This window comes from Monodelphis domestica, chromosome 6 (assembly GCF_027887165.1).
Source record: "Monodelphis domestica isolate mMonDom1 chromosome 6, mMonDom1.pri, whole genome shotgun sequence".
Lineage (NCBI taxonomy): Eukaryota > Metazoa > Chordata > Mammalia > Didelphimorphia > Didelphidae > Monodelphis > Monodelphis domestica.
Genome location: NC_077232.1, coordinates 16766255 through 16794001, shown reverse-complemented (window position 1 = coordinate 16794001; position 27747 = coordinate 16766255). Strand labels below are relative to the sequence as shown.

The window sequence follows — 27747 nt, the reverse complement described above, 5'->3', positions numbered from 1 at the left end:
ATGGTGGAGATAGGTATAGAACAACTGTGCTGGGAATCTTCTTAAGATGTTTGCAGGCAGGAGAGAAATGGTCAGTAGATGGAGAGATTGAAGAGGAAGAGGGAAGAGAGGGAGCTCTTGGTAAATGGTGCCGTGTGTGTGTGTGTGTGTGTGTGTGTGTGTGTGTGTGTGTGTGTGTGTGTGAAAAAGAGAGAGAGAGAGAGAGAGAGAGAGAGAGAGAGAGAGAGAGAGAGAGAGAGAAAGAGAGAGAGAGAGAGAGAGAGAGAGAGAAACAAAGCCAGTTTCTCAACTGAAAGGTTGGGGAAAAGAAAAGCTATATGGAAGGTTTGAGATGTGGAAGGGTTTGGCAAACAGATGTGTCTAGTAAGATAGTGAATCAACTGGTGATGTTACTTGGTCCAGCTCCTCATGTCCAACTCCTCATGCATGATCCTATTTGGGATTTTCTCAGAAAACATACTGAAGCAGTTTACTATTTCCTTCTCTAGCTCATTTTACAGATGAAGAAACTGAGGCAAACAGGGTTAAATGATTTGCCCAGGATTACAGCTTGTATCTGGAGGCTGGATTTGAATTCAGAAAGATGAGTCTTCTTGATTTCAGGCCAAGCACTCTATCCATTGTGCCAGTTAGTGAATAAATTAGAAAGGTTTAAAAGGATGGTTTCCTTCCATGAAACTCCAGCTCAGATTAAGTCATAGAATTTTGTAGTTAGAAGAGAGAAGGGACCAGGTAGGTGGTTCAGTAAATAAGGAGCCAGACTGAGAGACAAGCGATCCTGAGTTCAAAGGTGGCTGCAAACACTTCCTAGCTTTTGACCCTGGCTAAGTCACTTAACCTCAGTTGTCTAGGTCTTATCACTCTTCTTTGGAAGTGACACTTAATATTGAGTCTAAGAAAAAAGGTAAGAGGTTTTTTTAAAAAAACTTATAGTGTGGGGGCAGCTGGGTAGCTCAGTGGATTGAGAACCAGCCCTAGAGATGGGACATCCTAGGTTCAAATCTGGCCTCAGACACTTCCCAGCTGTGTGTCCCTGGGCAAGTCACTTGACCCCCATTGCCTGGCCCTTACCACTCTTCTGTCTTGGAGCCAATGCACAGTATTGACTCCAAGATGGAAGGTAAGGGTTTAAAATTATTAAAAAAAACAAACAAACAACTTATAGTGGACTCAATCAATATGGTTTCATGATTTTCTCTGGCTTCACTCAACAGTATGTGAATAGGAGTGAAAGCAGCAGATAGTGGACACATTGGAAGGACAGAGTTATCTGAGGAAATATGTATATTCCTCATTATTTAATTCATTCTCCTTAGCTATAATGTTATGTCTTTGTTCCCAAGGTGGCCAAGAGGAACCATGAGCTAATGGAGCTGGGAAATCACACCAGGGTGAAAGAATTTATTTTTCTGGGGCTGACCCAATCTCCAGAGTTGAGCATCATCTTATTTCTTTTATTATTCCTGGTGTATGTTACAACTCTCCTGGGCAATCTTCTTATCATGGTCACTGTGACTTGTGAGTCTCGCCTCCACACACCAATGTATTTCCTTCTCCGAAATCTCTCTATTGTGGACATTTGCTTCTCCTCCATCACCACTCCAAAGATTTTACTGGACCTCCTAGTTAAGAGGAAGACCATCTCTTTCAATGGCTGCATGACACAGATATTTTTCTTCCACCTCATTGGTGGGGTCGATATTTTTACACTCTCTGTCATGGCTTATGATCGTTACTTGGCAATCTCAAAGCCTCTTCATTATGTGACCCTCATGAATAATGGAAGGTGTTTTGGGCTCCTTGTGGCCTCCTGGGTGGGGGGCTTCATACATTCCATTGTGCAGGTCTCTCTGTTGCTCCCACTCCCATTCTCTGGGCCCAATGTCATTGATGGTTTCTACTGTGATGTCCCCCAAGTCCTCAAACTGGCCAACACTGATACCTTTACTCTGGAGCTTCTTATGATCTCCAACAATGGTCTTCTTGCCACAGTTTGGTTCTTTCTGCTCATTGCGTCCTACACGGTCATCATGGTGATGTTGAGATCTCACACAGGAGAGGGCAAGAGAAAAGCCATCTCAACCTGCTCTTCCCACATCACTGTGGTCACCGTACATTTGGTGCCCTCTATCTATGTGTATGCCAGGCCCTTCTCTGCCCTTCCTTCTGACCGAGTCATCTCTGTCACCTTCACTGTCATCTCCCCTCTCTTGAATCCCATGATTTACACTCTGAGAAACCAGGAGATGAAGTCAGCTATAAGAAGACTACAGAAACAACTTGTACCTTCTACAAAGGAATTGCCTCTGTTCTAACAGGAAACTGGGAAGGGTTGACTTGAACCTTATGCCCATCAGATGCATGGGACAGGATGGCATGAAAAGTATATTCTTGCAGATATCTGCATCCTGGAGTGTAGGGGTGGGAGTTATCTCAAGTAGCCATTGAAAGCAAAAAAATAGGTTATTCCTAGCTTGAAAAAGGAAGATGCCCAGATATATGAGATTCTCCCCCATTGGAAGAATAATTATCCATATTAAAGGTTTCATATTAAAGACAGAAAAGGAGAACCAGGAATCCTGATCCTACCACTGACACACTGTGGGCTGATGACCTAACATCTCTGCATGTTATGAATGTAGGAATTGGACTCAATGTTCTCTAAGATCCCTTCCACCTGTAACATTACACATTTTCATGTCTCTTCTCATGTCAAATTTGTCCATTAATAATAACTGCTTATATTTATATATAGGGAGTTCAGCTTAATGGCCCTTCATTGATTTGAGAGCCTGACAATCACCTTGAAGGCAGTCGATCAGAAAAGGGACCAATCAGAGGAGTTCTTTATGTCTTCTCAGTGGAGGTGAGGTGCTGGGGATAATCTACTTCCCTAGATGATGTTCTTTTCAACAAAAGACATACTCTATAATCTTATCAAGTTGACTAAATAGATGGAGGGCTCTCCAGATCAATCCGTCATTATGATATTAAGGCTTCCCGAGGGGAGAGAAGCTTTAAGGTAGGAAGATAGAGGAAGGATAGAAGTTTTGGATACCACGAGGGGGATGGCGGAGCCAAATTATAGATATGAGGTGGCAGGAATGAGTCAGAAATCCAGGCCTTATTAATTATCAATGAGCCACAGCAACACTCTGATCAGTGGACTACTCAGAAGGCTTGTACCGTCCAGTGATCCAAACTTAATACCACACAGGTCGGAGAGATGATAGAGAAAAGAAAGTGCCTGGCCTAAGGCCAGGTCCCAGGTGAGAGAGATAGAGAAGGTGAGAAGGAGATAGAGAAGCAAGTACAGGCATCAGTGGGAGCTGAGATCCAAAGTGAGGAAGAGAGGGAAGAGAGGAAGAGGAAGGGCAGAGCATGCTGTGGCTGTATTTAATCTCTTTGATATGCAAATATACACAGTACATAGGGATGATTATCATTGGTTAAAGACAAGGTATAGGTGTGGTTTCTCTTAATCAGGTGAACACAAAGAAACCTGTTTTCCCACCTAACCTATGGGAAGTTGGGGTCAAGGGTCAGAGGCTTTCCCAGCCAAGCACAAGACTGAGCATGCTCTCTTCTAAGACAATCTGTACATACTGTTTCCCTTGCCCATAGCTAGGGGTGGACTGCTACAGATATAGCACTTTAAAATTTACCAAGCACCCAAACACATTGTCTCATTTGACAACAACCCTGTGAGATAAGCACAACAGGTACTATTATCCTCTTTAATCAATGAGAAAGCTGAGAGCAGTTAAACAACTTCATAAGCATGGAATAATGGAATTTCAGAACTGGATGGAACCCTAGAGGTCATTTAATCCAACCAATAATCAAACCAGAATCCCCTCGATAGTACACCTATCATGGATCATCCAACCTTTGCTTGAAGATGTTCAAGAGGGAGAACCACTAACTTCCTAAGCAAAACAGTCCTTTGATTGGGTAGCTTTAATTCAGAATTCTTAACCTTTTTTGGCGTCCCAGACCTCTTTGGCAAGCTAGTGAAACCTCTAGACCCCTGTTCATTGTAACATTTATAAAAACATTAAGTAAGATTATTTCGCATTAGAAAGGAAATCAATCACATTGAAATACAATTTTCAAGATATCAAAAGTTCCAAGTTCATGGATTCCCTGGCATTTATTCACAGAGCCATTTTAAGAACCTCTGATTGTTAGGAAATTTTTCTTTGCATCAAACCTAAATTTGTTTCTTCCCAATTTTCATTTGTCCAAGACAATACAGCTAATAAGCATAAGAAATTGGGCTCAAACCCTCTCCTATTACCAAGTCCAACTGCCATATTCATGTTCTATTGAATAATCAAAATCCAGGAATCTTGGAGTTGAACCTCAGTGGCTTCTGATCCAACCTCTTTACCACCTTAGTGGGGGGGTCAAGTAATGCAGAATTCAAGAGAAATAATCATGGTGGGGAGGTGGGGAGAATACAACTGCACTAGGGAGTCATCTGCAAGGACAAAATTTGTCCTGCACCAGGTACTCCCTAACTTATTTATGTACTTCCTAAGATATGGTGCCTAGGGAAAAGGGGGAACCTGACCCAGAAAGACCACAAAAGGACTCTCAGCACCCTGGTCTTGGACAGTGTGTCTCTCGAAATTCAATCTAAGAGCTCCCAGCTTTTTGGGGGGCTACTGTCTTATTGTTGACTCATATTGAGATTGCAATTTATTCCCCAGATCCCTTTCAGATGAAATGATACCTAGGCTCCTCCTCTATATTATACCAATGAAGTTAAATTTTCACCCAATTTCATCTTATTTTCTAAACTGTCAATAGCCTTTTGGATCCTGACTGTCAGCCAGTATCTGGATCTGGAGTAAGAAAGATCCAAGTTCAAATCCAAGCTCTGACACTTATTAACTGCGGGAGCTTGGGCAATTCACTTAACCCCAATTTGCCCATTTCCACATCTATAAAATGGGGACAATAATAGCAGCAACTCCCAGGGCTGTTTTGAGAATCAAATGAGATACTAATTGGAAAGCACTTAACATGCTTCCACCTGGCACATACTAAGTACTATCTAAATGTTAGCTATTATTTATTAATCATTATTCAATCTAAACTATCCCCCCTAGCTTTGTGTCATTTGCAGATGGGATAATCCCAAATTGAGGGAGTTGCATTAGACCTCTAAAATCTCTTCTAGCTATTCCATTTGAATCTATTATTAGCCCATATGCCCACACTTCATTTGAGAAGGGACAAATTAAATTTTTTAATGTTGTGGGTTCCTTTTTTTCCCATCAGAGAACAGGATATCAAATATTTACCAGCACCTCACTGCTCTTTGTGTTCTATTGTATTATGGTGGGATAGTGTGCTGGCCTTAGAGGCAGGAAGACCTGGATTCAAAACCTACCTAAGTCACTTACTACCTGTGTTACACTGAGCAAGTCACTTGACTTTGCTTGGCTTCTTCTTGTCAATTTTTTGGTCATGTCCAACTCTTCATGACCCCACTTGGGGTTTGCTTGGCAGAGCAGCCCATTTACCTATATGATAGTGAGGGAAATGGGATTAATTAATTTGCCATGAGTCACTATTAAGTGTCTGAACATCAGCTTTGAACTCAGGTCTTCCTGACTCCAGGCCTGGCCCCCCATCCACTGCCCTACCTAGCTACCATCAGCCTCACTCCCTCATTCAAGCTAAATGTCCTTTAAGGTCTTCTCCAGCTCTCAGTTAAAGCTCATGTAACCCTATAGTTTATATCCTGAGGTCCCTTCCAGCCATTACATGCCATTTTCTCTTTGCCAAGGTCCTTTCTATCTAACATTCTATGTTTTAAAGTCCCTCCAAGAACTAACACTCAGTGGCCCCAATTCTAACACTCCACCTTCTAAAGTCTATCTATGCTCATCCAGATCAATAATATCACAGATTTAGAGCTTAGAAGCCATCTAGTCTAACCCACTCATTTTATAAATAAGAATACTGAAGCTCAGGGAAGTTAAAGTTGATGTGGCCAAATCAAAATTTGAACCCAGGTCCTCTGCCTTATTCCAGTTCTAGGACTCTAGACTAGCAAGTCCCTTCCAGTTCTACCATTTTCTGTTTTAAGGGCTCTTCTAGCTCTAACATTCTATATTCCAAGATTCCCTTTTAAACTCTGACCTTCTCCATGCTGTTTTCCAATATCTCTTCCATCTCCAACATTCCAGAACCCGGGTCCTCTGTCGTATTCCAGCTCTAGGACTCTAGCACTAGCCAACCCCTTCCAGTTCTACCATTTTCTGTTTTAAGGGCTCTTCCAGCTCTAATATACTACATTCCAAGATTCCCTTTTAAACTCTGACCTTCTCCATGCTGTTTTCCAATATCTCTTCCATCTCCAACATTCCAGAACCCGGGTCCTCTGTCTTATTCCAGTTCTAGGACTCTAACACTAGTCAACCCCTTCCAGTTCTACCATTTTCTGTTTTAAGGGCTCTTCCAGCTCTAATATACTACATTCCAAGATTCCCTTTTAAACTCTGACCTTCTCCATGCCGTTTTCCAATATCTCTTCCATCTCCAACATTCCTGGGATCTGTGATTTTGATCTCTGCTCCACTATCAAGCATTAGCACTTTGGCTAGATGGAATTCTCCACTGGTAGGCATAAGCAGAAAATCCCTCTCAAATTATAGAATTATGGGAAGCCAGCACCTGTGTTTAAGCATGAGACAGAAGGAGAATCCAAAAGGAAAGGGGGTGTCAAATAATGCAGAATTAACTCAAAATAATCATGGTGGGGAGGGAGGTGGGGAGAATGCTACTGGGCCAGGGAGTCATCTGGAAGAAAAGCTTCAGCAGATCCCAAGTAGACAGGCAAGAGTGCGAGGAGCAGAGGAGTAGGATAGTGTACCATAGCAAGGTCCCTCTACCCCCCCTAATATTTCTTTTCTCTCTTTCTATTTTTCCTATTATTAATAAACTCTTAAGAGTTGGACATTGGCATTTAGTCCAGTGCCATTCATTTTATGGCCTAAAGAGATGAAGTCAGTTTTCCAGTGTAGACCTGGGAATGAAATCCCTACAAAACTAGCACAACTTGCTCCATTGGCTTTCTTTACTCCTTCCTTCCCCTTCGGTTCCCATCAGCCCTTTTATTTTCTGCCCTGCCTGTGTCTCAGGTCTTCCCTGTCACCCATAGGTGTCCCTTGTCCCATGTCAGAGCAGGAAGGGAGATGGAGCCATCTACTGGAACTTGTGCCAGTCAGCCCTCCCTCCACTTTTATCGTTTGCTCTCAGAATCTCTCTAGAAAATACAAATGCTCCTAACATGGTATAAGCATGCTTGTGTTCCTTAGCAAAGTCAAGTCACTGGAATGCTGAGTGAAAACAGTAGCTACAAGCATTTCCCCCAACACCAGGTGCAAACTCTCCCACAAACAGGCGGGGCATCCAAGGGAGGAAAAGAAGAGCCTGATCTACTCAGTACCACAGTAGCCGAACCCATCATTCAATGGCTTTGCTGTAAAAAAGAGAATTCTTTCATAGAATAATAATGGATGGTTTTGCCTCCCTGGTTGAGTTGTTATACCAGTGTGGAAATGAGAGGACCAAGTGATCAGGAACAGGGACCAAGGTGAAATCTATTGAGAGAGGGAAAATGGCAGGACCTGTCTCCCTAGGGTGAACAGGAGCAGGGGTTTGAGATAAACTATGAGAGAGAGGGAAAGAGGATTCCTCTCTCTCACCTTCTCTAGAGATAGCAAGCAGACAATATCCCATGAGTCCCCTTTGGAGCAAGGGCTGAGGGGATGAGATGTCAGTCTCCCCTGTCAGCAGCTCTATAGGAAGGTTTCCTTATTACCTTTCCCAAAGGAGATAGGTGGCAGGTCTAGTCTGGCCTCACCACAGAAGGACTGACCTCAAGCTTTGAAGCCTGTCCCCAGTCACCTAAACACCCTTCTTGTTACTGAATTAGGCCAACCAAAGATCTGACTGTCGACTAAAGCATTTATCGAAAGGATCAGGTAAATGGGCTGAGGGGAAGTGGGCAGAGGTAGCCCTGACAAGCTTATCCCCACAGTAGTTGATTCAAGGAGCCCTTGTCAGTGCCCAGGAACATTTCTGCCCCTTTCCCAACTAAACTGCCTCTATTATCATCTAAATGCCAGTATGTCTTATAGGGCTAATCTTGAAACAGTTCAGGGTGGCAAGGAGGAATCAGAAGGGCTGGGCTCTGGGAGAGAGAGAGTTCTAGCCAGCACCTCCCTCAGGGTCTGTGATCTTTGTAGCATGTCGAAGAAACAGTAGTAGGTTTTCCAGAGAGTAAACAGCTTCAGGAGTAAAAGCAGGAATCAGGGATTTCACTTGTGACTTCAGAGGTCCCTTCAGCCACTCAGAAACTAGACCTGTCAGCTCTCAGTCCTGAGGCAGAAGACCCCAGGGGCTCTTCAGAATGCCCCCAGCCCACTGTTCTTCTCCCATCAGCCCTGTCTGTCAACTGTGGAATTCCAAAATCCTCCTTTGCTCCAACAATGGACCCTTTTTTTAATGTTTTTTAAATTTTATTTTATTAGATGATTTAGAATATTTTTCCATGGTTACAAGACTCATGTTCTTTCCCTCTCCTCCCCCTTCCCCCTTCCCATGTCTGATATGCAATTCCACTGGGTTTAACATGTGTCATTGATCAAGACCTATTTCCATATTATTGATAACTCACCAGGGTGATCATTTAAAGTCTGCATCCCCAATCATATCCCCATTGAACCATGTGATCAAGCAGATGTTTTTCTTCTGCATGTCTACTCCCACAGTTCTTTCTCTGGGTGTGGATAGTGTTCTTTCTCATATAGTAGTAGTCTCTCAGTAACCGAGAATGACGATTGTCTTTGTGCGCTTTTCACAAAAACACTTGTGAGTGAAGGAGATTTAAGTGGAAAAGTCGGGGTATATGGGGTGCTCAGGGAGGGGTAGTATCTCTGGTATGGAGGGCTTGTCGTGCCCTCCTAGGGCAGCTCTCCAGCCTCTGACCCTCACCTGACACCCAGCTCTCACTTGTGGCTCCCAGTAGCTGCTAGCATGCGGCCGCGGCCACACCCCAGGCAACGACTTCGACAGGCCAGCTAAACCTTGTGAGGGTAGCCATCGGGTCATAGACCCCTGGTGAACCAGGGCTTTGCTCGCCCAGCATGTGAAGACTGCTTCGGTGGAAGAAACCAATAAGAAGGTTCTACAGCTGAGATGGCGATGCAGCAAAGCACTGGGGAGTGCTTAGGGCGTGTTGGAGCACAAAAGACAACACCGGCCATCCAATGCAGCTGAGGAAGTCTCTAGGTGTAAGGACTTTTCATGCCACTGGACCCAGGCTTCCAACGCCAAGAGAGTGGGACTGTATCTGTGCACCGACTTTTCTTTCTCATAAGTCCCTCAGAAATATCTTGGATCATTACATTGCCACTAATGGAGAAGTCCATTACATTTGATTGTACCACTATGTATCTGTCTCTGTGTACAATGTTCTCCTGGTTCTGCTCCTTTCACTCTGCATCAATTCCTGGAGGTCCTTCCAGTTCTCATGGAATCCCTCCAGTTCATCATTCCTTTGAGCACAATACTATTCCATCACCATCAGTTACCACAATTTGTTCAGCCATTCCCCAATTAAAGGGCATCCTCTCATTTTCTAATTTTTTGCCACCACAAAGAGGGCAGCTATGAATATTCTTGTACAAGTCTTTTTCCTTATTATCTTTTTGGGGTACAAACCCAACAGTGCTATGGCTGGATCAAAGGGCAGACAGTCTTTTAGGGCAACACTGGGCTTTTCTAAGTGGACTCTGTCTTTTAGCCCCCACAGACCTGAGTCCTGAAGGTTCACTGAGGCATACCCTCTCCCTTAGGCTATAATTCCAGAATTAAGCAGGGTGTAAATGAGGGTCTGGTTTCCAAATCTGGCTTAGATAACTGGCTGGCTGTAATTTGATCCTCTCCAAATCTGTAAGAAAGTTCCATATCCTCTCATTGGTGTTGTCTAGTATGGTCAAAATACTTGTCTATAGAAGCAAGAATAGTGCCCAAGTCTCACCTTAAAAATTACTAGGTATGTGAGCCTGTTGCATTGCCTTTATCTTCTTTTGAGCTCAATTTCCTCATCTGAAAAATGGGAATAACAATCTTCACACAACCTACCTCAAAGACAAAAGCTTTATAAACCTCAAAAATACTAGAGTTCGTTGTTAACTGAATTCTAGCCTAGTCTCATGCTCCTAGGCAAATGGATAGGGAAAGTATATTGTTTCTACTAAAGGGTCATCAAATGCAGACATTACCTGGGTCTGGTAGTTCTGGAACAATCCCGTGACTAGAAGGCTCTTTGGTCAAATTGGCCCCCAGGGCCAAGGAACCTTCAGTGCCGAACTCTCCTGTTAGAACTCATTCCTTCCTAGGAACTGAAGCTCCTGGGAAGGGAGGAGAAAGGGGAAGAACTATATTGGGAGCGGGAGGAATCTTCTGGCAAATGGTGATGGCATATCTTGGTGGTGTTCTACTGAAATCTCACTAGTGGTGATGGAATAGGTAGATACTCTAGGGGTGAGGAAATTTATTTTTCCCTCACTTTGGGGGAACAGGATAGGTTACATTTGAGCTCTCATACATTTTACTTCCTGATATATATATTATATATATATATATATATATATCAGGAAGTTTAAAAAGCCCATATATGTAAAAATATAAATACGTATTTATTTATATTTTTACATATATGGGTTTTTTGTTTTTTTTTTAAGGAGACAAACCTTGAAAGGACTCGGACTTTGCTTCTTTCCAGAAGAGAATTTTTCTAATATCACCAGCTAAAAAAGTAAGCTTTCTGACTCCAGACTGGTTCCACTGGGGCTCGAACCCAGGACCTTCTGCGTGTAAAGCAGACGTGATAACCGCTACACTATGGAACCACTGACGTTAGCTATTTTTAGGAAACTTTAGGGGAAAGAGATTTCCATTCCAACATCCTTAATTTTGTCTTCATTTCTAGCCTTTGTCTTATTCCCATTATTTTCCCTTAACTGAAAGGATTAACTCTACTCAGAAGAGTAAATCCTACTGGACCTCATCCTTCGCTAAATCCGCACCCTCGAAGCATCGCTCTTCCTAAACGGAGCTCAGAGCTAACCCGATGTATTGGGAGCGGTAGACTAGCGGGGGCAGACGAGCACAGTTTCGCCAGACTCTCCACTACAAACACACCACCGCCCACAAGCATGTGCGCACGTGATGGGATACAAGGGGCCATAGCTGTGCTTTCTGTGTATAGCACGAGAGGTGGAGATATGGCCTCCAAGGTCTCAGACAGTTCTACACTCCAGGATCCTTTTTATAGTCTAAAACTTCTGGCCCGTCCCCAAGAGGTAGAAAGATACAAGTGAGGATTAAGAAAAGGTCCCCTAAACGAGTGGCTCTGTGGCGCAATGGATAGCGCATTGGACTTCTAGTAGACTTGAAGGAATTCAAAGGTTGTGGGTTCGAGTCCCACCAGAGTCGTATTTTTAAAAATGAAAACCAAATAAAGAATACATTTCCCACCACTACCAAAAAAACTATGCACAAGTCCAATGAAGGCTTCCAGGTTGTGCCCACCTAACCTCTCTGGTCTCGAAGGAAAGTGTCTGGAGAGTGAAGTGGTGGTGTCCCATTCATTCCTTGTTCCGATTCCTTAATTCCTGGTATCAAAATAGGGGAAGAGTAGAATGGGAGTTTTGTGGAATGACTGCAAACTCAGGGCAGGGCATTTTCCATCGTCATTCTGGGCTCTTTCTTCCACTAGCCTTTCCCTTTTTGTCAAGTCTTTAAGCATTTTTAAAACACTTACAATTTGCCAGACTTTGTGCTAAGCTCTGAAGATACAATGAAAGGGAAAAAAAACCAACAACAACAGAATCTCTTCCCCTCAAGAAGCTTACATTCTAATAGCGGGACGACACGTGAGCAAAACCAGACACACAATGAACTGGGGATTCTCTCAGAGGGAAGACACGAGCATTAAGGGGGATGAAGAAAAGGTGTCTTACAGAAGATGGGGCTTTGGGTGAAAAGTCAAAGGAAGCCAGGGAAGCGAGAAGGAGAGCGAGCTTCCCAGGCACTGGGGACAGCCAGTGGAAACGTTCAGAATGGAGGGAGGAAGAGTCCCTTTAGAGGAACCACAGGGAGGTCAGTGTTACTGGGTCAAGCGTACGGGAGCCAGCGGGAGCTGTAGGAAGACTAAGAGAAAGGAGCGGCAGACGGGGGATGGTTCTTAGTCCACTTCCTCTGACTCCTCCCCCTCGCCCCGTATTTACTCTCCGAGATAGCGCGCCTGCTGCTTTAGAGCCACTTGCAGGCTCTCTCTATAGCATGTAAAGTCCTCGAAGATTGAGATACTGGCCTTTCTGGGTTCTCGGAGCTTTGGACAATGGCTGACCCAGTTCAGCAAAACACTGAAAAATGCCGAGTCGACACAGGCTCCTCGTCCCGAAGATAACCTTGGCCTGGTCAGTTCCTTCTGAGCCTGACGGACGAGATGCAGTTTTTTAGGCGGTCTCCTTGACCCTTCCGTCTCTAAAGCTGGATTTCCTTTGCCTCTTCTGCGTGGGTCACCCAAAGTAAAACTGAGGCTTACTGAGGTGAGACCTCCTCTCAGGTGGGGGAAAATTACCATCATCGCTAACCAGAATGGCCGAGTGGTTAAGGCGTTGGACTTAAGATCCAATGGACAAGTGTCCGCGTGGGTTCGAACCCCACTTCTGGTAAGGTGATTACATTTTGACTCTTCATTCTCTAATTACCATCCTCTTGGAGAAGATATAAAAAACCAACTGCAAGTCAGACCATATTGGGGCGGCCATTTGCAGTGATAATAGCATCCTTTCCCCTAGGGTTGAGAAATATCCGAAGGGAATCTTGGAACCGCTTTTTTTGCACCAGGAAAATACTTGGCTATTTAATTGTAATAAAGGGAATCGTTAGAGAAATAGTAATGTTTCTGACTCTTTCCTGTACCCTTTGCACTGATGCCTTTGTACCGGGCCCCCTTACTCTGGGTGGCATCATCCATATTGATCCGATGTTTAGCACAGTGCCTGGCACATAGTAGGCGCTTCATATTTATTTGCTGACTGCTCTCGGGAACTCAGAATAAGGATCAGCCCGGGGTGTGGGAGGCTCTACTGTCCCTGGGGTCTGTTTGGTATTTAAGATCCTAAAACTCCCCACTTTGAAGGCTACAAGCAACCCTAATGAAATCGCCAAACCTCTGCTTCCAGGCCTCCCATAATGGGGAACTCAGGGTTGTTACCTTAGAAGAGCAAGTGGAAGCAGGAGCTCTTGCAAGCACACACACACATCCCAGAAACAGCAGCTCTAGCGAGTTAATTCTCATTAAACAAACCAAACACAGACGCTCGCTCGCTCACTCACAAATAGGTGATTACACTGGGGATAGAATCAGAAACAAAGTCTCTTGTAGAGCCCGGATAGCTCAGTCGGTAGAGCATCAGACTTTTAATCTGAGGGTCCAGGGTTCAAGTCCCTGTTCGGGCGAGTTTTTTTTTCTTTTTTTTTAAATGAGAAGCAAAGAAGCCGGCTGAGGTTGGAGAGATAGCCAAGACACGTACGAGACCACCCTAGACCCAAACCCCTTTGGGACGGAAACCCCCCTGAACCCTCCTGTCCGCTCTCCTAGCTGATCCTGCGCTCAGCTGCCCGTCGGTCCGCCCAGCGGCCGCCTGCTTCAAAGGAGGATAGGGGCAGAGTCCTCAATGTTGAGGGGAGAAATAGAATAAAAAAACAGTGGTTCCCTGGTTCCACTGGGGCTCGAACCCAGGACCTTCTGCGTGTAAAGCAGACGTGATAACCACTACACTATGGAACCTGAGGTGAACAATCCTTTTCGCCTCGGGCTTTTAAGAGGGCCTATTGTGGATTTATATCTGAAGTTTCGTGGGTTTTATATGGTTTTTAAGTGTGACAGAAGTGAACAGCTGCGGGACCTGAGGAACACAGAGCCGGGCCGGAGCGCCGAAGCTTGGAGTCCTCTGTGTTACCCCCCAACTGGACTCTGAACCTTTCAACCTCCAGGAGCAGCCAGAGAAGCGTCCGTGGGGCTCCGTGAATAGATTTCTGGGGGTCCATGAGGCCGGACGCCGGGGAGAGAAGCGGCACCGGATCTTTATTGTCCCTGACCTCATTAAAATAGTGTAGCTCCCTCCATTATGAGGGGAGAAAAGAAAAGAAACTTCTGCCGAAACCCGGGATCGAACCAGGGACCTTTAGATCTTCAGTCTAACGCTCTCCCAACTGAGCTATTTCGGCAACCACACGCATGCTCCAAAACCGTGTTACTGCCAAGTCTGAGCTGACTGTCTAGCTACTTTTCAACTGTTTATTTTACAGGCAAAAGAAACGAGGGAGAAAAATGTCTGATCGTCGTGTTATAATCAGGAGAGGTCCCAAAGAGACAACCGGCCAGACCCAAATATCAGGAACAGAACTGGGGGTACAGCAATGACTTAACCAAGGATGCACGAAGGCACAAGGAATCCGGAATGAATGAGTCGTGAATGAATGCACTGGATGAGAGTTTGTCTTCTGAGGTCATTCATTTCTTCTTTTTTTTTTTTAAACCCCTTACCTTCCATCTTGGACTCACTACTGGATATTGGTTCCAAGGCAGAAGAGCGGTAAGGGCTAGGCAAGGGGGTCAAGTGACTTGCCCAGGGTCACACAGCTGGGAAGTGCCTTAGGCCAGATTTGAACAGGTCATTCATTTCTTAATTGATTTCCCTTCTCTAAATGGGTGAGCCTATGAAAAATGATTTGCGAGGCGAAAATCATGGCGGGTTGACATCCCTAAATTCGGTGCCTAAGGTATGGCTCATTCAAGAACTCGTGCCATTCCAAACTCTTTAATCAGGCTTTCAAGTTGCCCCCAGGACGACGCCATCCCGTGTGTCCTACCTACTTTCCTAGCACCTTTCCCCCCTTAGTCTACACTCCTGGCCACCTGAACCCATTCACTGTTACCAGAAACCGCCCACCAGCACCTCCACAACACACATACTTCTTGCCAGCCTGGATGACGCCATGGTCTTCTCTGCTCAGGATATCTTCTCCCCCACTCCCTGACACACCTTCCATGCTTCCTCGTATTTTTAGAAGGTAGATCTGGAGTTGATTATATACTTTAGATTGCCTACATTTCCCCCTCCATCTGATCCCCTATACCTCCCAGCGAGTCATCTCTTCTAGCAAAGAATGTGGTTTGGTTTGGTTTTTTTAATAAAAGGAGAGAAAACAAGAAAATATCTCAGGAACACGGATCAATACATGTGTGTGCATATACATACATGTACACTTGTGGCGTCATATATAGTGTTCCACATCCTTTGACTTCTTTTCACCCCCACACCCAAGCCCTACTTCTATGAAGGATCTGGGGGATAGTGTTCACTTGGGGTCAGACTTTGTTCTTTGAAATTTGGGGATTTCATGTTCATTGCTAGGACAGAGGCTGGGACTAAAGAAAAAGTGCCAGGCTGAAGAGTGTGTGAAACTGATCACCTCGACAGGGGAGGGAACCAGGAGTTTGGAATCTATGTCAACGCTTATAATAGCCTTTTTTTTTTTTACATATCCAAAGGATTTTTGTTAATCCAACCTCTAGTCTGACATTCAAGGTCCCCCACAGCTCATTGCCATCCTGCTTTTCCTTTTTTAATCAGTTTTTATTACTGTCCTTTAAAAAAAAAACAAATAAACAATGCCTGGATTACCACTAGCAAACCTTCTTCCTTCCTGCAGCCTCCCCAGAGAACCAAAACTCTCTTCAAAGCTTCTTTGTTACAGGGTAAGATTGCTACCATAACACTAATACACTGCTGTGGAGTTGTGAATTGGCCCAACCATTCTGGAAGGCAATTTGGAACTATGCCCAAAGGGATTTAAAAGAATGCCTGCCCTTTGATCAAGCAATACCACTACTAGGTTTGTACCCCAAAGAGATAATAAGGGAAAAGACCTGTACAAGAATATCCATAGCTGCACTCTTTGTGGTGGCAAAAAAACTGGAAAATGGAGGGGGATGGTGGAGTTCCTGGATTAGGGAATGGCTGAACAAACTCATATTTGATGGTAATGGAATACTGTTGTGCTGAAAGGAATAATGAAGTGGATGATTTCTATATATCAACTGGAAGATTCTCCAGGAACTGATGCAAAGTGAATTGAGCAGAACCAAGAGCACATTATACACAGAAAGTGAAACATTGTGAAACAATCCAATGTAATGGACTTTACTACTACAAGACAATCCCAAGTTATCACACATCAGGAGAAAGAACCATGGGACTAGAAACACAGAAGAAAAACAAATGACTTATCATTTGTTTATATGGATATAGGATTATGGGGGTTAGTTTTAAAAGATTGCTTTATTGCAAAAATGAACAATATGGAAACAGGTATGTGATAACATTTGTATAACCCAGTGGAAGTGCTTGTTGGATCCAGGAGGGGGGAGAGAAGAGAGAAGGGAAAGAAAATGAAATGTGTAAACATGAAAAAATATTTTTAAAATAAAAATAAATAAATAAAAAGATTGATACCATGCTCCCAGTCAACCAAGCTCTCACACTAGGTGTCATCCTTGACTTCTCACTCTTACTCACCCCCACATCCAATCTCTTTCCAAGTTCTGACACTGACACTGCCATGACTCTGGTGCAGATCTATTGCCTTTTGGTTGGTTCCCCAGCCTCATCTCTAACCCCACTACAAACGATCCTCTACTCAGTTCTCAGTGACTTTCCTAAAGCCCTGTCAAGATCACCCTACTCAGTAAATTTCAGTGGCTCCCTATTACCTCCAGGATCAAACAAAAAATCTTGTTTGACTTTTAAAGGTCTTCATAACCTCTTTTCCAGTTCTTTTTATGTCTTAATCCCATGTCCTTGCTGTTTATTGTACACTATACTCCATCCTCCTGCTCCATATCTATTCATTGGTCTATCCCTTTTTCTAGAATGCTTTCTCATAGTTTCTTTCTCATTGCTTCCTTAGCTTCCATCAGGATTCAGTTCAAATTCTACCTTTGGCAAGGTCTTTCCCAATCCTATTCAGCCCCACCCCCTCACCACTCCCACAAATTTAGTGCTTAATCTTTGAGGTTACCTCCAATTGATTTGTACATATCTTGTATGTCCTTAGTTATTTGCAAGCCATCTTGCTCCTTAGAATGTGAGCTTCTTGAGGGCAGGAACTCTTTTTGTCTTTCTTTGTATCTCCAGCACTAGTCCCTTACATATTGTAAACCCTTTAAAAATACTTGTTGATTGGAACTAAAATAGGATTGTGGGTGAGTTTTTATTTGTTGGGGGAAAGGGGACAGGGAATGAGGTCCTGTACACATTGCAGTTGCCCTTTTGGAGGGTCAGACCCCTACAAAGAGCTTGAGGGAAAGGCATTTGCAGATGTAATGCCAAAAGCACCCTTTGATAGTATCTACCTGGATCAGGCCCTAAAGCAAGGAAGATAGCAATTGTATAGAAAGCCACCTCCTCATTTCCCAGGTCTTCATCTGGCAAAGCCCCATTTGTCCAGTGGTCATCAAACTCTGATTCAACCTACCTAAGCTCTAGGCTGGAAATTGCATTTTTGCTTTGAGTTAAGGCATCAAAAAAGTTCAGCTCCTCTGGACTTTTCAATTGCTGGTGTACATCAGAGTGGAGAGCTGAATTAACTCAAACAGGAAACTTACCTCTCTCAGACAGATCCAATGACCTCCTAGATCTTGCTCACCCTCTCCTTTCCTGATCCCCCTCCCCACCTTGGGTTGTTAGCGCCCTACGGCTCTTAAAATTACTCTGCATTAATACCATTACTGGGTTTCCATCCCAAAGAGATCAGAGATAAGGGAGAAGGACCTACCTATACCAAATTCTGTTTAGCCAAATATTTTGTAGTGGCAGAAAATTGGAAACAAAGGGGTTGTCCATCATTTGGGGAATAGATGAACAAGTTGTGGCATATGGTTGTAATGGAATGCTTTTATGCCACAAGAAATGACCCACAGGATCAAGCGCAGAAAATCCTGGAAACTTATTTGAACTGATGCAAAGTGAATTAAGTAGAACCAGGAGAATAATGTATACAGTGACAGCAATATTAGACATAACAACCCATTATCATCGAAGCAAGTTTCTAATATATCCACTGTGGACTTATGATATAAATGTTCTCCACAACCAAAGAAGGAACTGTTGGAGTCTGAGTGCAAGGCAAAGCATGCCATCTTCCACTCTATTTCCCTTCCCGAGATTTGTATTGTATGTGTCATATGTGTGTTCTATTACAACATGAACAATATGGAAATATGTATGGCACAAAATTCCTGGTCTAACCTATGTTATGCTATTGGGGAGAAGGAGAAAACCTGAATTCTAAAGTGTCAGAAAACAATGGTCAAAATATAAAGGTAGAAATAAGAAGGACCTCACCTGAAGATAAGGGAGGGAAGAGGGGGAGATAGAAATCACAGTCACAATCACAGTGTGGGGTCAGAAGGGACCCAATGCTGGTGGCAAAGGAATCGAGTTTATTGAAAACTGGTAGATCCTTTAAAGGTAAAAACCACAGGAATTACAAACAATGGTCTGTGAGAAAGGTCCATGGGAAAGTGTAACAAAAATGTAGATAGTGCAGCTGGTAGGATAATGGTTGGGGTAAGATAATGGTTCCAGGAATAATTGGGGTGCAGGGAATGGTCAGCAATCTTATTATGGGAAACTAAAAGAAGGTGGAGGCAAGGGTATTCTGACCTGTTCTCAGACAGACTGAGAATTCGACCTCTGAGGAGGGTTCTCAGATCTTTATCTAAGATACACCCAGAGATATCAACCTCTGACAATTCCACATTGTATTTTCTGTAAATATAATTACTTTTGTAGGAGGGGCATCCTCACTCCCTAGAACAGAAGTGCTTAACATTTCTTTGTGCCAGGGATGCCTTGGGCAATAGTCTGGGGAAATCTGTAGAGCCCTTCCCAGAGTCATGCTGTCAACGATAGAAGGAAATGCTACATTTTAGTTAAAAGGGGGGGACAGTAAAGAAACCATTTTCCATCCAAATTTACGAACCCTTGCAACCTGTCTTTGGACTTCAGAATAATGGGTTCTTGAGGGCAGGTTGTGTACGGTTTTTTGCCTTTATCTCCCAGGCTGGGCTGTAGTCCAGTGTGTTGCCCAGGGCTTGGCACATACCAAGCGCCTACAAAAGAAGTGCTGCCTGCCTGCCTACCTGTCTATTCACTCCTTGTTGATGTTATATTTCATTGGGAGTCCAGGCTCCCGGGATCATTAGCCAGAAGAGCCGAGTTCGAGTTCTGACTCTACTACTTCTTTTTGACTTTGGAAAAATCACTCCGCCTGTCTGGACCTCAGCTTTCATCGACTCCAGTGATAACAGTAATAACGACTTGTCTTTCTATTGTGTTTTAAGGTTTGTGACGCTGTGAAAATGTAATCTCGGTTGAGTCCATTCAACAGGCATTTCCTTCTGGCTCAAAAGCTGATTCCTAAAGCCGTACTCTGAGACTTCGCCCTCGCCAGGTCTAGCTGTGTCGGATAGCGCAGGTCAGAGTACGATTGCCATTTGTAACACTTCAAAGGGTATAATTCTCGCCTTTTGAATTGCACTGGGCTGGGAGCAGGGCCTTAATCTGCTAGTTGCTATTACTGTAGTTTTCTTCCACAAAAACTGAGATAGTCGCCCGAACAGGGACTTGAACCCTGGACCCTCAGATTAAAAGTCTGATGCTCTACCGACTGAGCTATCCGGGCTCTCGATAGAGACTTGTGTCTGGATCAATGAGTCCTTTACCCTTCGTTCCAAAGGTCGTATTGTGAATGCTTTTATTCTTTCAGCCTCTCTTGGACTCTGAAACTTTGTCTTGTCTCCATATTTGGAGGCTGAAGAAAAAAAGGCTCTCCACCCCACCCGACCCCATCCCGCAAGCTGCCAAAAGGCTCCTAGCAGAGCTTGGATCCCGGGCCACCTACGTCCCATATACCAGCTGTTGGGGAGTGCAGAACCAGAGGAAGGGGAAGCCTAGAGGACTGGGGACCGCTTCCGGGGACCGAGAGAGCCCACCAGGGCGAAATCTCTGAGTTTGGGTTGGGGGATCCTGAGCCGGAAGGAACATTAGGAACCCCGGCCTGGAAGGGGGGAGAACTCTGCGGCGTACGGAAAGCAGCTGCGCTCTTTCTGACCTTCGTCGGGTTGACCAGTCACCACTTGCCCTTCCTTCCGAGGGTGCCAAAAGAGAGGAGGAAGGAAGAACAAAGGGGCATTATTCCCCCAGGTTGAGGTGGCTTTGCAGCCTGAATTTGGGTACCTGTTCCTTTAAATGCTAATTCCTTTCTGTCTTCTCTTCCAATCTGTGCTACAGGTAAGCCAGGGACACTAGTCCAACTGTGTTAAAGGGCACGTGAATGGGAGGAAAGGGGAAGCGAGCTCAAGCAAACCTGGGACAAAGAAGAAGAAAACAGCCTCAAAGCGGCCAGAGACGATTCTGCCCTTCCCTTTCCTCCGTCTCCCCACGCCTACCCCCAACCCCAACAGGGACAGGGTAGGGAAGCTGGAGCCCAGAGGGCGATCTTCAGGTGAATCCTATTCTGGCCTCATAAATAGAAACTAGCTGAAGAAAAACCCAAGCGGGATGGCGAGGGCATGCGTGCGTGCGTGCGTGCTGCCGCCCTGGGGACCAACGTAGCTTAAGCAGCAGGGATCTGTGGTGTGCTGAGGGATGCGCTAGATCTTGGGAAAGGTCCACAAGCGTTGTTTATGTTCCTGGCTGAAGTCATATTTGGGGAGACATAGAAACAAAGCGAAACACTCTCTGCCCTCAAGACATTCATCAATCTACAGCTGCCCGCGAGGAGCTTACAATCTAGAAGAGGGAGGAGGAGAAAAACGCCAAGAGGAGAAGAATGCTCAATATTACAGGCGGAATCCTATTAGGGAGCTGTAGGACAAAATGATACGTGAGGACCGAGGGGGTAGTCCTATCCCAAAACGGGAATCAAGGAAGGAATCCTAAGGGGGATTCGATTCCAGAGTCAGAAGAAACGTCAGAGGACATACACTCCATCCTGCACCGACGCTGGAATTCCTCTTTACTGCACCCTCAACTAGTGGTCACCAAATCCACATTTTAAAAAGGGGGGGAGGGGAGGGAGGGAACCACTGGTTCCTCCTTGAGGTAGCTCGTTTCATTCTGGGACATCCAGTATTCTTTTTCTCTCCCCAGGAGCAGAGCCAAACATTCTCATCTCTAAAACGTTTCGCCGCGGTGATTTGAACCCACAATCTTGAAATCCTTTTAGTTTTTCTTGAAATCTGGCGTGCTCTCAGAGGCTATCACATACTATTTAAAAAGATGTCAAAGACGATAAAAGATGGAAAAAAGTCAGCATAGGAGGGCCGACGGAGGAAAGATGCACCCATATTCTGTTGATGGATTTGTCTATATTGATCTGATTGTTCTTCAAAGCAATTTAAGAGTCAGAGAAAAATGACTAAATAGTTATATCCTTCGACCCACTGATCCCTACTAGATAGATAATCAATCCATCGGCAGGTGTTTCTTAATCAGCTATGTGCCGAGTATCGTTCTAGAAACCAGAGAGGATACAAAGACAAAAAGGAAGACAGTTTTTACCTTTAAGGATGTGTGAGACAGAATTGAGTGTGCTATTCTCAGAATGAGCATTTATAGCTTACAAAGGCTAGTTTGTTACCTTTTGTTGATTGAGGACTCTGGGATAAGCTTGGGAGGGAAACTGAAGAAAGAAAGGGCAATGAACAGCTCCCTTGCTCCCCTTATCTCACCTGACCTGGGTTGGAAGAAGCTAGTACCCAGGTGTTTTGAATTTGTGACAAGGAAATCACTTTAAAAGACTGATATATATTAATTTAAGGTCGCCAAGGAATTCAGCTATGTAATTCCTAAATGAAAACTCAAGTCAGCAGTCAACCTTTTATGGAGTTTAATTACAAACAGGAAGAAGAAAGGTATTAGAGATAGAGAGAGAGAAAGGGGAGAGAAGGGAATAGGGCTTAAATACCCCCTTCTGTTTAGGCTGGGCCAAAAGGCCCAAGCCCTTAGATAGCTGGGGCAAAGAAAGGAGATCAGTCCCTATTACTCACGTGACCAAAATGGAGAAACAGTCTCAGGGGCCTCCACCTCCAGCTTCCTTCAGAGCAAACTTCTCAAAAGCACCACCTCTCAGACCAAAAACCTCTCCAACCAACACCCTCAGTCCTCAGACCCCACTATCTTTAAGGAAACCATCTCAGTTCCCTCCCCTCAGTTCTCACATCTACCAATCACTGTCCATGTCTTCCCTGTGCCAATGGAGGCTCTAGCTTAACCCAGGACCACCCAGAGGTCTCTGGCTTTGCACATGTCTGTTGAAGGTCATATTCTCAATAATTAAATCTTGATCCTTTGCTGCAGCCCTTCCTAAATCCTGTTAGGACTGAGTGGGGTGGAAATTGTATTTTCCAAGACCTGGTTCTGTCATTCCAAGTATCTCTATTGTATCAGTTCTAAAATCAATCATGACTCAAAGAACTTCCTGTTCTATGCTTAAGCATAGGTCAAAGCCCTTTCCATTGTTCAGCAATAGGTTTCTGTCCTAAAGTAATCTTAAGAAGGGAGGAGGAGGAACCTCCCATGCCAATGGGGTTCACATTCCAATAGAGTTTCCACTCTCAATAGGAAATTTTTCAAGTATGAAATTTCCCAATGGTAAAATTTCCAACATTTATAAGTCTAAGAAATTTTAAGGTTTACAAATTATAGGGGCCCAGTGGAGGTGGGGGAGGGGAGGGCTGAAAGGGGAAAGGGGAGAATGTGTATATATTGCCTGTTTGCTACAAAGTCAATCATCATCTTCGGTTACTGAGAGACTACTACCATTTGCTGCCTAGTCAGTCGGCACTTCTTAGCTCATCATCAAAGTGCTCTCTTTCATGAAGGAAATAAACAACTGCCTCTTTTTACTCCTACCTTCTGATTCCAGGTTTTGTTTATTTGAGTGAGTGGGGCACTTGTGATCATTTTTATCTCACACAAGAAGCTTCTATACTCTGCAGAAAATCAAAAAGAAAAATATCTCCTAGATAACAAAATATTAGTGACAACCTTCTTTTCTAGTACTAAAAAAATTGGGGGAGTAGATGTTAGAAATGTAGAACTGGCTGAAAAAATGAGTAATATAATAGTGTGGTCACATTTTAAGAAATAAGGACTTTGAGAAATTCAGAGAGGCACAGGAAGATTTATATGAACTGATCCAGAACAAAGAGCACAGAATAAGAAAAACAATTTTCATAATCACAGTGATGATGAACTAAATCTCACCTCCTTTTCCAGGCTTTCATTTGGTGGATGGGGGGGGGGGGGAGGCGGGGCAGAGAGAATTTATTCTACTATGTAATCAAATCATTGTAGGTCATATGAAGGAGTCTGTTGATAGATTACTCTGCAAAACTGCTAAGCAGGAAGGAGTGTGTAGTACGGGATTTTAGCAGGAGCAAGCTGACAGCAGAGATCCTGAAAACCAACATTCCACACAGAACTCTCAGGAGCTGGGGAACTGAACACAGAGGCAGTTTCTGGGAGCAGTTGGTGGACTCCTCTGGAAGAGAGAGGCTGCTGCTTTTTCCCTAGCCGTCAGGAAAGCCAAGAAGGGTTCTGTTTGGTATTTCTGGGGTGGATCCAGAGAGCCAGTGATTCCCTCTTCTTTGGCTTTCTTGATATTCTGCCTGTTCTTGCTGCTTTTGGTCCTGCTGCTGCTGCTGTCAAGTGGATTTCAACAGAGTTGTTACTGGGATTACTACTTGACTCAAAGAGGACCCCTGGTTGTGAGATTCTTTGGCCCTTGTCCTTGTTCCTACCAAACCCCCCTAACCTTAATTACTACTTTAAGAATTTAGTTTAGAATAATTATAGAAGGTATAAGAGTTTTAATCTCTGTTTTGGGTTAGAAGTTAGTTGTTCCTTGATCCCCTTTCCTTCCTCCCTTTAGTTAAATAAACCTGCTTTTTTATATATATATAGTTAGCTTTTAATCCTTCTTTTAACTCATCTATTACATTTGTAGAGTCAGTAGAGCAAACAAAAACTGACTTAGAGAAGACCTGGAAACAAGACTGAGGACTAGGGAAGGGGTGGAACAAACTCTGTAGGAAGTTGTAGTCTAAACTGATGTTTCAGTCTAGGAATAGGAGGGGAGAATAGAAACTACTCGAAGGCAAGGATTTCTTGTCTTTGTATCCCTGGTTCCTAGGACTGTCCCTGGAATAGAGCTGGCATTTCATAAAAGCTGATTTAATGGAAATGTAAAGAATTGGTGGCTGCCTCAGTTGCCCACCATAGCTAAACTTAGCTTCCATCCAAGCTTAGCTTCATTTCACTTTCTTGATCTCTCCCTACCCAGTGGGCAAGCCACTTCTCACATTGCCCATTCTTCCAGTTATGGAAAAATAACCAAATCCAATCTGTTTACATTTTGAAAAGATTGTCTCAGTTGAATCTCTTCTGGCTACATTTACCACCCATATTACACACCAGCACATACCTCCCAGGTCACCATTCTCCAATAAAGGTTGGGCCCCATTCTTAGTAAGTATTAGCACTTTGAGGGCAGGAAGTCTTCCATTTTTACTTGTATCCCTATCACTTAGCTTTGTGTTTGATACAAAGTGTCCGTGAATCAATTAAAAGGCATATGTTAAGTGTCAGGTACTTTGCTAAGAGCTGGATGCTAAGTAAGGCAAAAAGTTGTCCCTGACCTCAAGGAGCTTATATTCTATGGGGAATAAGTGTAACTATCTAGGTACACACAAGCTTTAGAGTGAAAATAGATGGAAGGTAACTTGGGAAGACATCACCAGCTTACTGGGAAAGCTCTCTTGCCAATAATGGGCTTTGAGTTCAGTTTTGAAAGAAACCCAGGAAACTAAGAGGCACAGGTTTGAGGCAGAGCATTCTAGGCATGAAGTTCAGCCAAGTAAAACACACAGTGGGAAGATGGAGTGTTATGCTTAAAGAACTGAAAGTGGGCCAATGTAGATGGATTCTAGGGTGTATGGAAGGGTGTAAGGTATAAGACTAGAAAAGTGGAGGTCCTAGGTTCAAATCTGGCCTCAGACACTTCCCAGCTGTGTGACCCTGGGCAAGTCACTTGACCCCCATTGCCTAGCCCTTACCACTCTTCTGCCTTGGAGCCAATACACAGTATTGACTCCAAGACGGAAGGTAAGGGTTTAAAAAAAAAAAGACTAGAAAAGTGGCAATGTTATAAAGAACATTAAATGCCCAAAAGAGGACTTTACGTTTGATTGTGGAGGTAATAGGGAGCCACTAGACTCATGAAGCCTTTAGGGAATTCATAGGGTCAGACCTGGTTTTAGAAAAATCACCTTGGCAGCTGAGTGGAGGATAAATTGGGGTGGGAAGAGACTTAATGCTGTAAAAGCAATTAGAAGTGCTTAATAAATATTTTTTCAACTCATTCATTCATTCATTCATTCATTCATTCATCAAGACAAGAGATGTTGTAGGATTTTGTAACTGTTTGGATATAAGAGGGGAAATGGCATCACAGATATCCCCAAGATTGTGAACTAGGGATGATAGTAACAAAAATGGAGTCAGAAAGGGAAGCAGTTAGCCTTTTAGGATTGGTGCCAGTTACCAAAGGACTGAGTTGTTGTTGTTTTAAAGAGAAATGGAGATTTTCTTCCCCACTTCCAAAGCATCTGGTTATATTCTTGGAATAAATTGTTCATCAAGGAGTGGAAAGTAAAGTTAAATGAGTAGTAGGATGCATTGAATAACAGACCAAGGAGCGTGGACTTTATTCATTAAGCCATGAAGAACCACTGATAGTTCTGAAGATGAATCTGGCCGTCTTTGTGTGTAGGAAGGCTCAGAGAAGGGAGAGATAAGCTGCAGAAATTAGGAGGTCACTTCAGGGGCTGAATCAATAATAGCATGGTAGGAATGAAAAAGAGATATTTCAGCCTAGGATTTGGGGGGAAAAAAACCCTCAAATTCTTCATCTAACCAGAAAAGCCCACTGGATTCCAAGCAAGGAGTACACTGATCTTCTAGTCTGGGAGTGCCAAGATTCAACACTGAGGCCCACCTAGTAAAGAAGGAGACATTTTGGAGATCCAAGGAAGCCAAAACACAAACTCAGAAGAAAACAACAAAGTCAATCCTGCTGTATCCAAAACCTCCAAGAAAAATATAAATTGGTCTCAAGCCCAAAAAGAATTATTAGGGTAACTCAAAAAGAGTTTTAAAAATCAGAGAGGTAGAAAAAAAAATAGGGAAAAGAAATGAGTGATAAAGGAAAATCATTTTTTAAAAAGTCAATAGCTTAGTAAAGGGGGCTCAAAAAAAGACTAAAGAAAATAATACCTTACAAAACAGAATAGACTAATTTGCAAAACACACACACACAATGTAGATTCTAAATGATCATCCTGTTGCAAACATCAACAACATGGAAATAGGTTCTGATCAAGGACACATGTAATACCCCGTGGCTATGGGAAGGGGTGAGAGAGGGAGGGAGGGAAAGAATATGATTCTTGTAACCAAGGAATAATGTTCTAAATTGACTAAATAAAATTTTCTAAAACACAAACACACAGAAACCACAAAAATCCACTGAAGAGAAATGCCTTAAAAAGCAGAATTGGCCAAATGGAAAAAGAGATACAAAAATTCACTGGAATCAAATTTCTTAAAAGGCAAAATTGGCCTTAGGGGAAAAGAGGGACAAAAATTCACTGAGGAAAAGAACTTTTTAAAAAGTAGAATTAGCCAAATAGAAAAGGAGATAAAAAAAGATTACTAAAGAAAATAATGTTTTAAAACTTAGAGATAGCCAAGCAGAAGCTAATGACTCTCTGAGGTATCAAGAAACAATCAAACAGTCAAAAGAATGAAAAATAGAAGGAAATGTGAAATATCTTATTGGAAAAACAACTGATTTGAAAAATTAATCCAGGAGAGATAATCTAAGAATTATTAGACTACCTAAAAGCAATGATCAAAAAAAGAGCCTAAACATTATCTTTCAAGAAATTATCAAGCATGGAGTGAACTGAGAAGAACCAGAAGAACACTGAACACAGAAACTCAAACATTGTGGAATGATCAAATGTAATCAACTTTATTATTGGTAGCAATGTAATGATCCAGGACATCTCTGAGGGACTTATGAGAAAGAACACTATCCACATGAAGAGAAAAAACTGTGGGAATATAAACACAGAGGAAAAGCATATGATTAATCACTTGTTTATATAGATATATGATTTGAGTTTTGGTTTTAAAAGATGACTCTATTACAAAAATGAATAATATGGAAATAGGTATCAAGTGATAACACATGCATAACCCAATACAATTGCTTGTCAGCTCTAGGAGTAGGGAGGAAAGAGGGAAGGGAGAAAAAATCAATCATGTAACCATGGAAAAATATTTTAAAATTTAAAAAAGAAATTATCAAGGAAAACTCTCCACATATTCTAGAACCAGAGAATAAAATAGAAATGGAAAGAATCGACCCATCATCTCCCAAAAGAGAGCCCAAAATAATAATTCCCAGGAATAATACAGCCAAATCCAAAATATCCCAGGTCAAGGAGAA

The 27747-nt window shown here is 43.3% G+C and overlaps 1 protein-coding gene and 7 non-coding genes across 8 annotated transcripts; 4 read left to right on the top strand and 4 right to left on the bottom strand.

Moving 5' to 3' along the window:
* The first annotated feature begins 1367 nt into the window (after positions 1 to 1367).
* On the top strand, positions 1368 to 2315 carry LOC100027978 (olfactory receptor 4D11-like). The gene has a single exon (XM_001378084.4). It carries the CDS (start codon positions 1368 to 1370, stop codon positions 2313 to 2315), a length of 948 nt encoding a protein of 315 aa, XP_001378121.3.
* Positions 2316 to 10864: 8549 nt separating this feature from the next.
* On the bottom strand, positions 10865 to 10937 carry TRNAV-UAC (transfer RNA valine (anticodon UAC)). Its single transcript has one exon. It is a non-coding gene; the product is annotated as a tRNA-Val (tRNA).
* Positions 10938 to 11436: 499 nt separating this feature from the next.
* TRNAR-UCU (transfer RNA arginine (anticodon UCU)) lies at positions 11437 to 11523 on the top strand. The gene is given in 2 exon segments: positions 11437 to 11473; positions 11488 to 11523. It is a non-coding gene; the product is annotated as a tRNA-Arg (tRNA).
* A 1161-nt stretch (positions 11524 to 12684) lies between these two features.
* On the top strand, positions 12685 to 12767 carry TRNAL-UAA (transfer RNA leucine (anticodon UAA)). Its single transcript has one exon. It is a non-coding gene; the product is annotated as a tRNA-Leu (tRNA).
* A 717-nt stretch (positions 12768 to 13484) lies between these two features.
* Positions 13485 to 13557, top strand: TRNAK-UUU (transfer RNA lysine (anticodon UUU)). Its single transcript has one exon. It is a non-coding gene; the product is annotated as a tRNA-Lys (tRNA).
* A 258-nt stretch (positions 13558 to 13815) lies between these two features.
* Positions 13816 to 13888, bottom strand: TRNAV-UAC (transfer RNA valine (anticodon UAC)). Its single transcript has one exon. It is a non-coding gene; the product is annotated as a tRNA-Val (tRNA).
* A 367-nt stretch (positions 13889 to 14255) lies between these two features.
* TRNAF-GAA (transfer RNA phenylalanine (anticodon GAA)) lies at positions 14256 to 14328 on the bottom strand. Its single transcript has one exon. It is a non-coding gene; the product is annotated as a tRNA-Phe (tRNA).
* Positions 14329 to 19778: 5450 nt separating this feature from the next.
* TRNAK-UUU (transfer RNA lysine (anticodon UUU)) lies at positions 19779 to 19851 on the bottom strand. The gene has a single exon. It is a non-coding gene; the product is annotated as a tRNA-Lys (tRNA).
* Positions 19852 to 27747: the final 7896 nt, after the last annotated feature.

Bases quoted from the DNA above. Each gene is read 5' to 3' on its own strand.
- LOC100027978 (XM_001378084.4), top strand. From the start codon at position 1,368: ATGGAGCTGGGAAATCACACCAGGGTGAAAGAATTTATTTTTCTGGGG.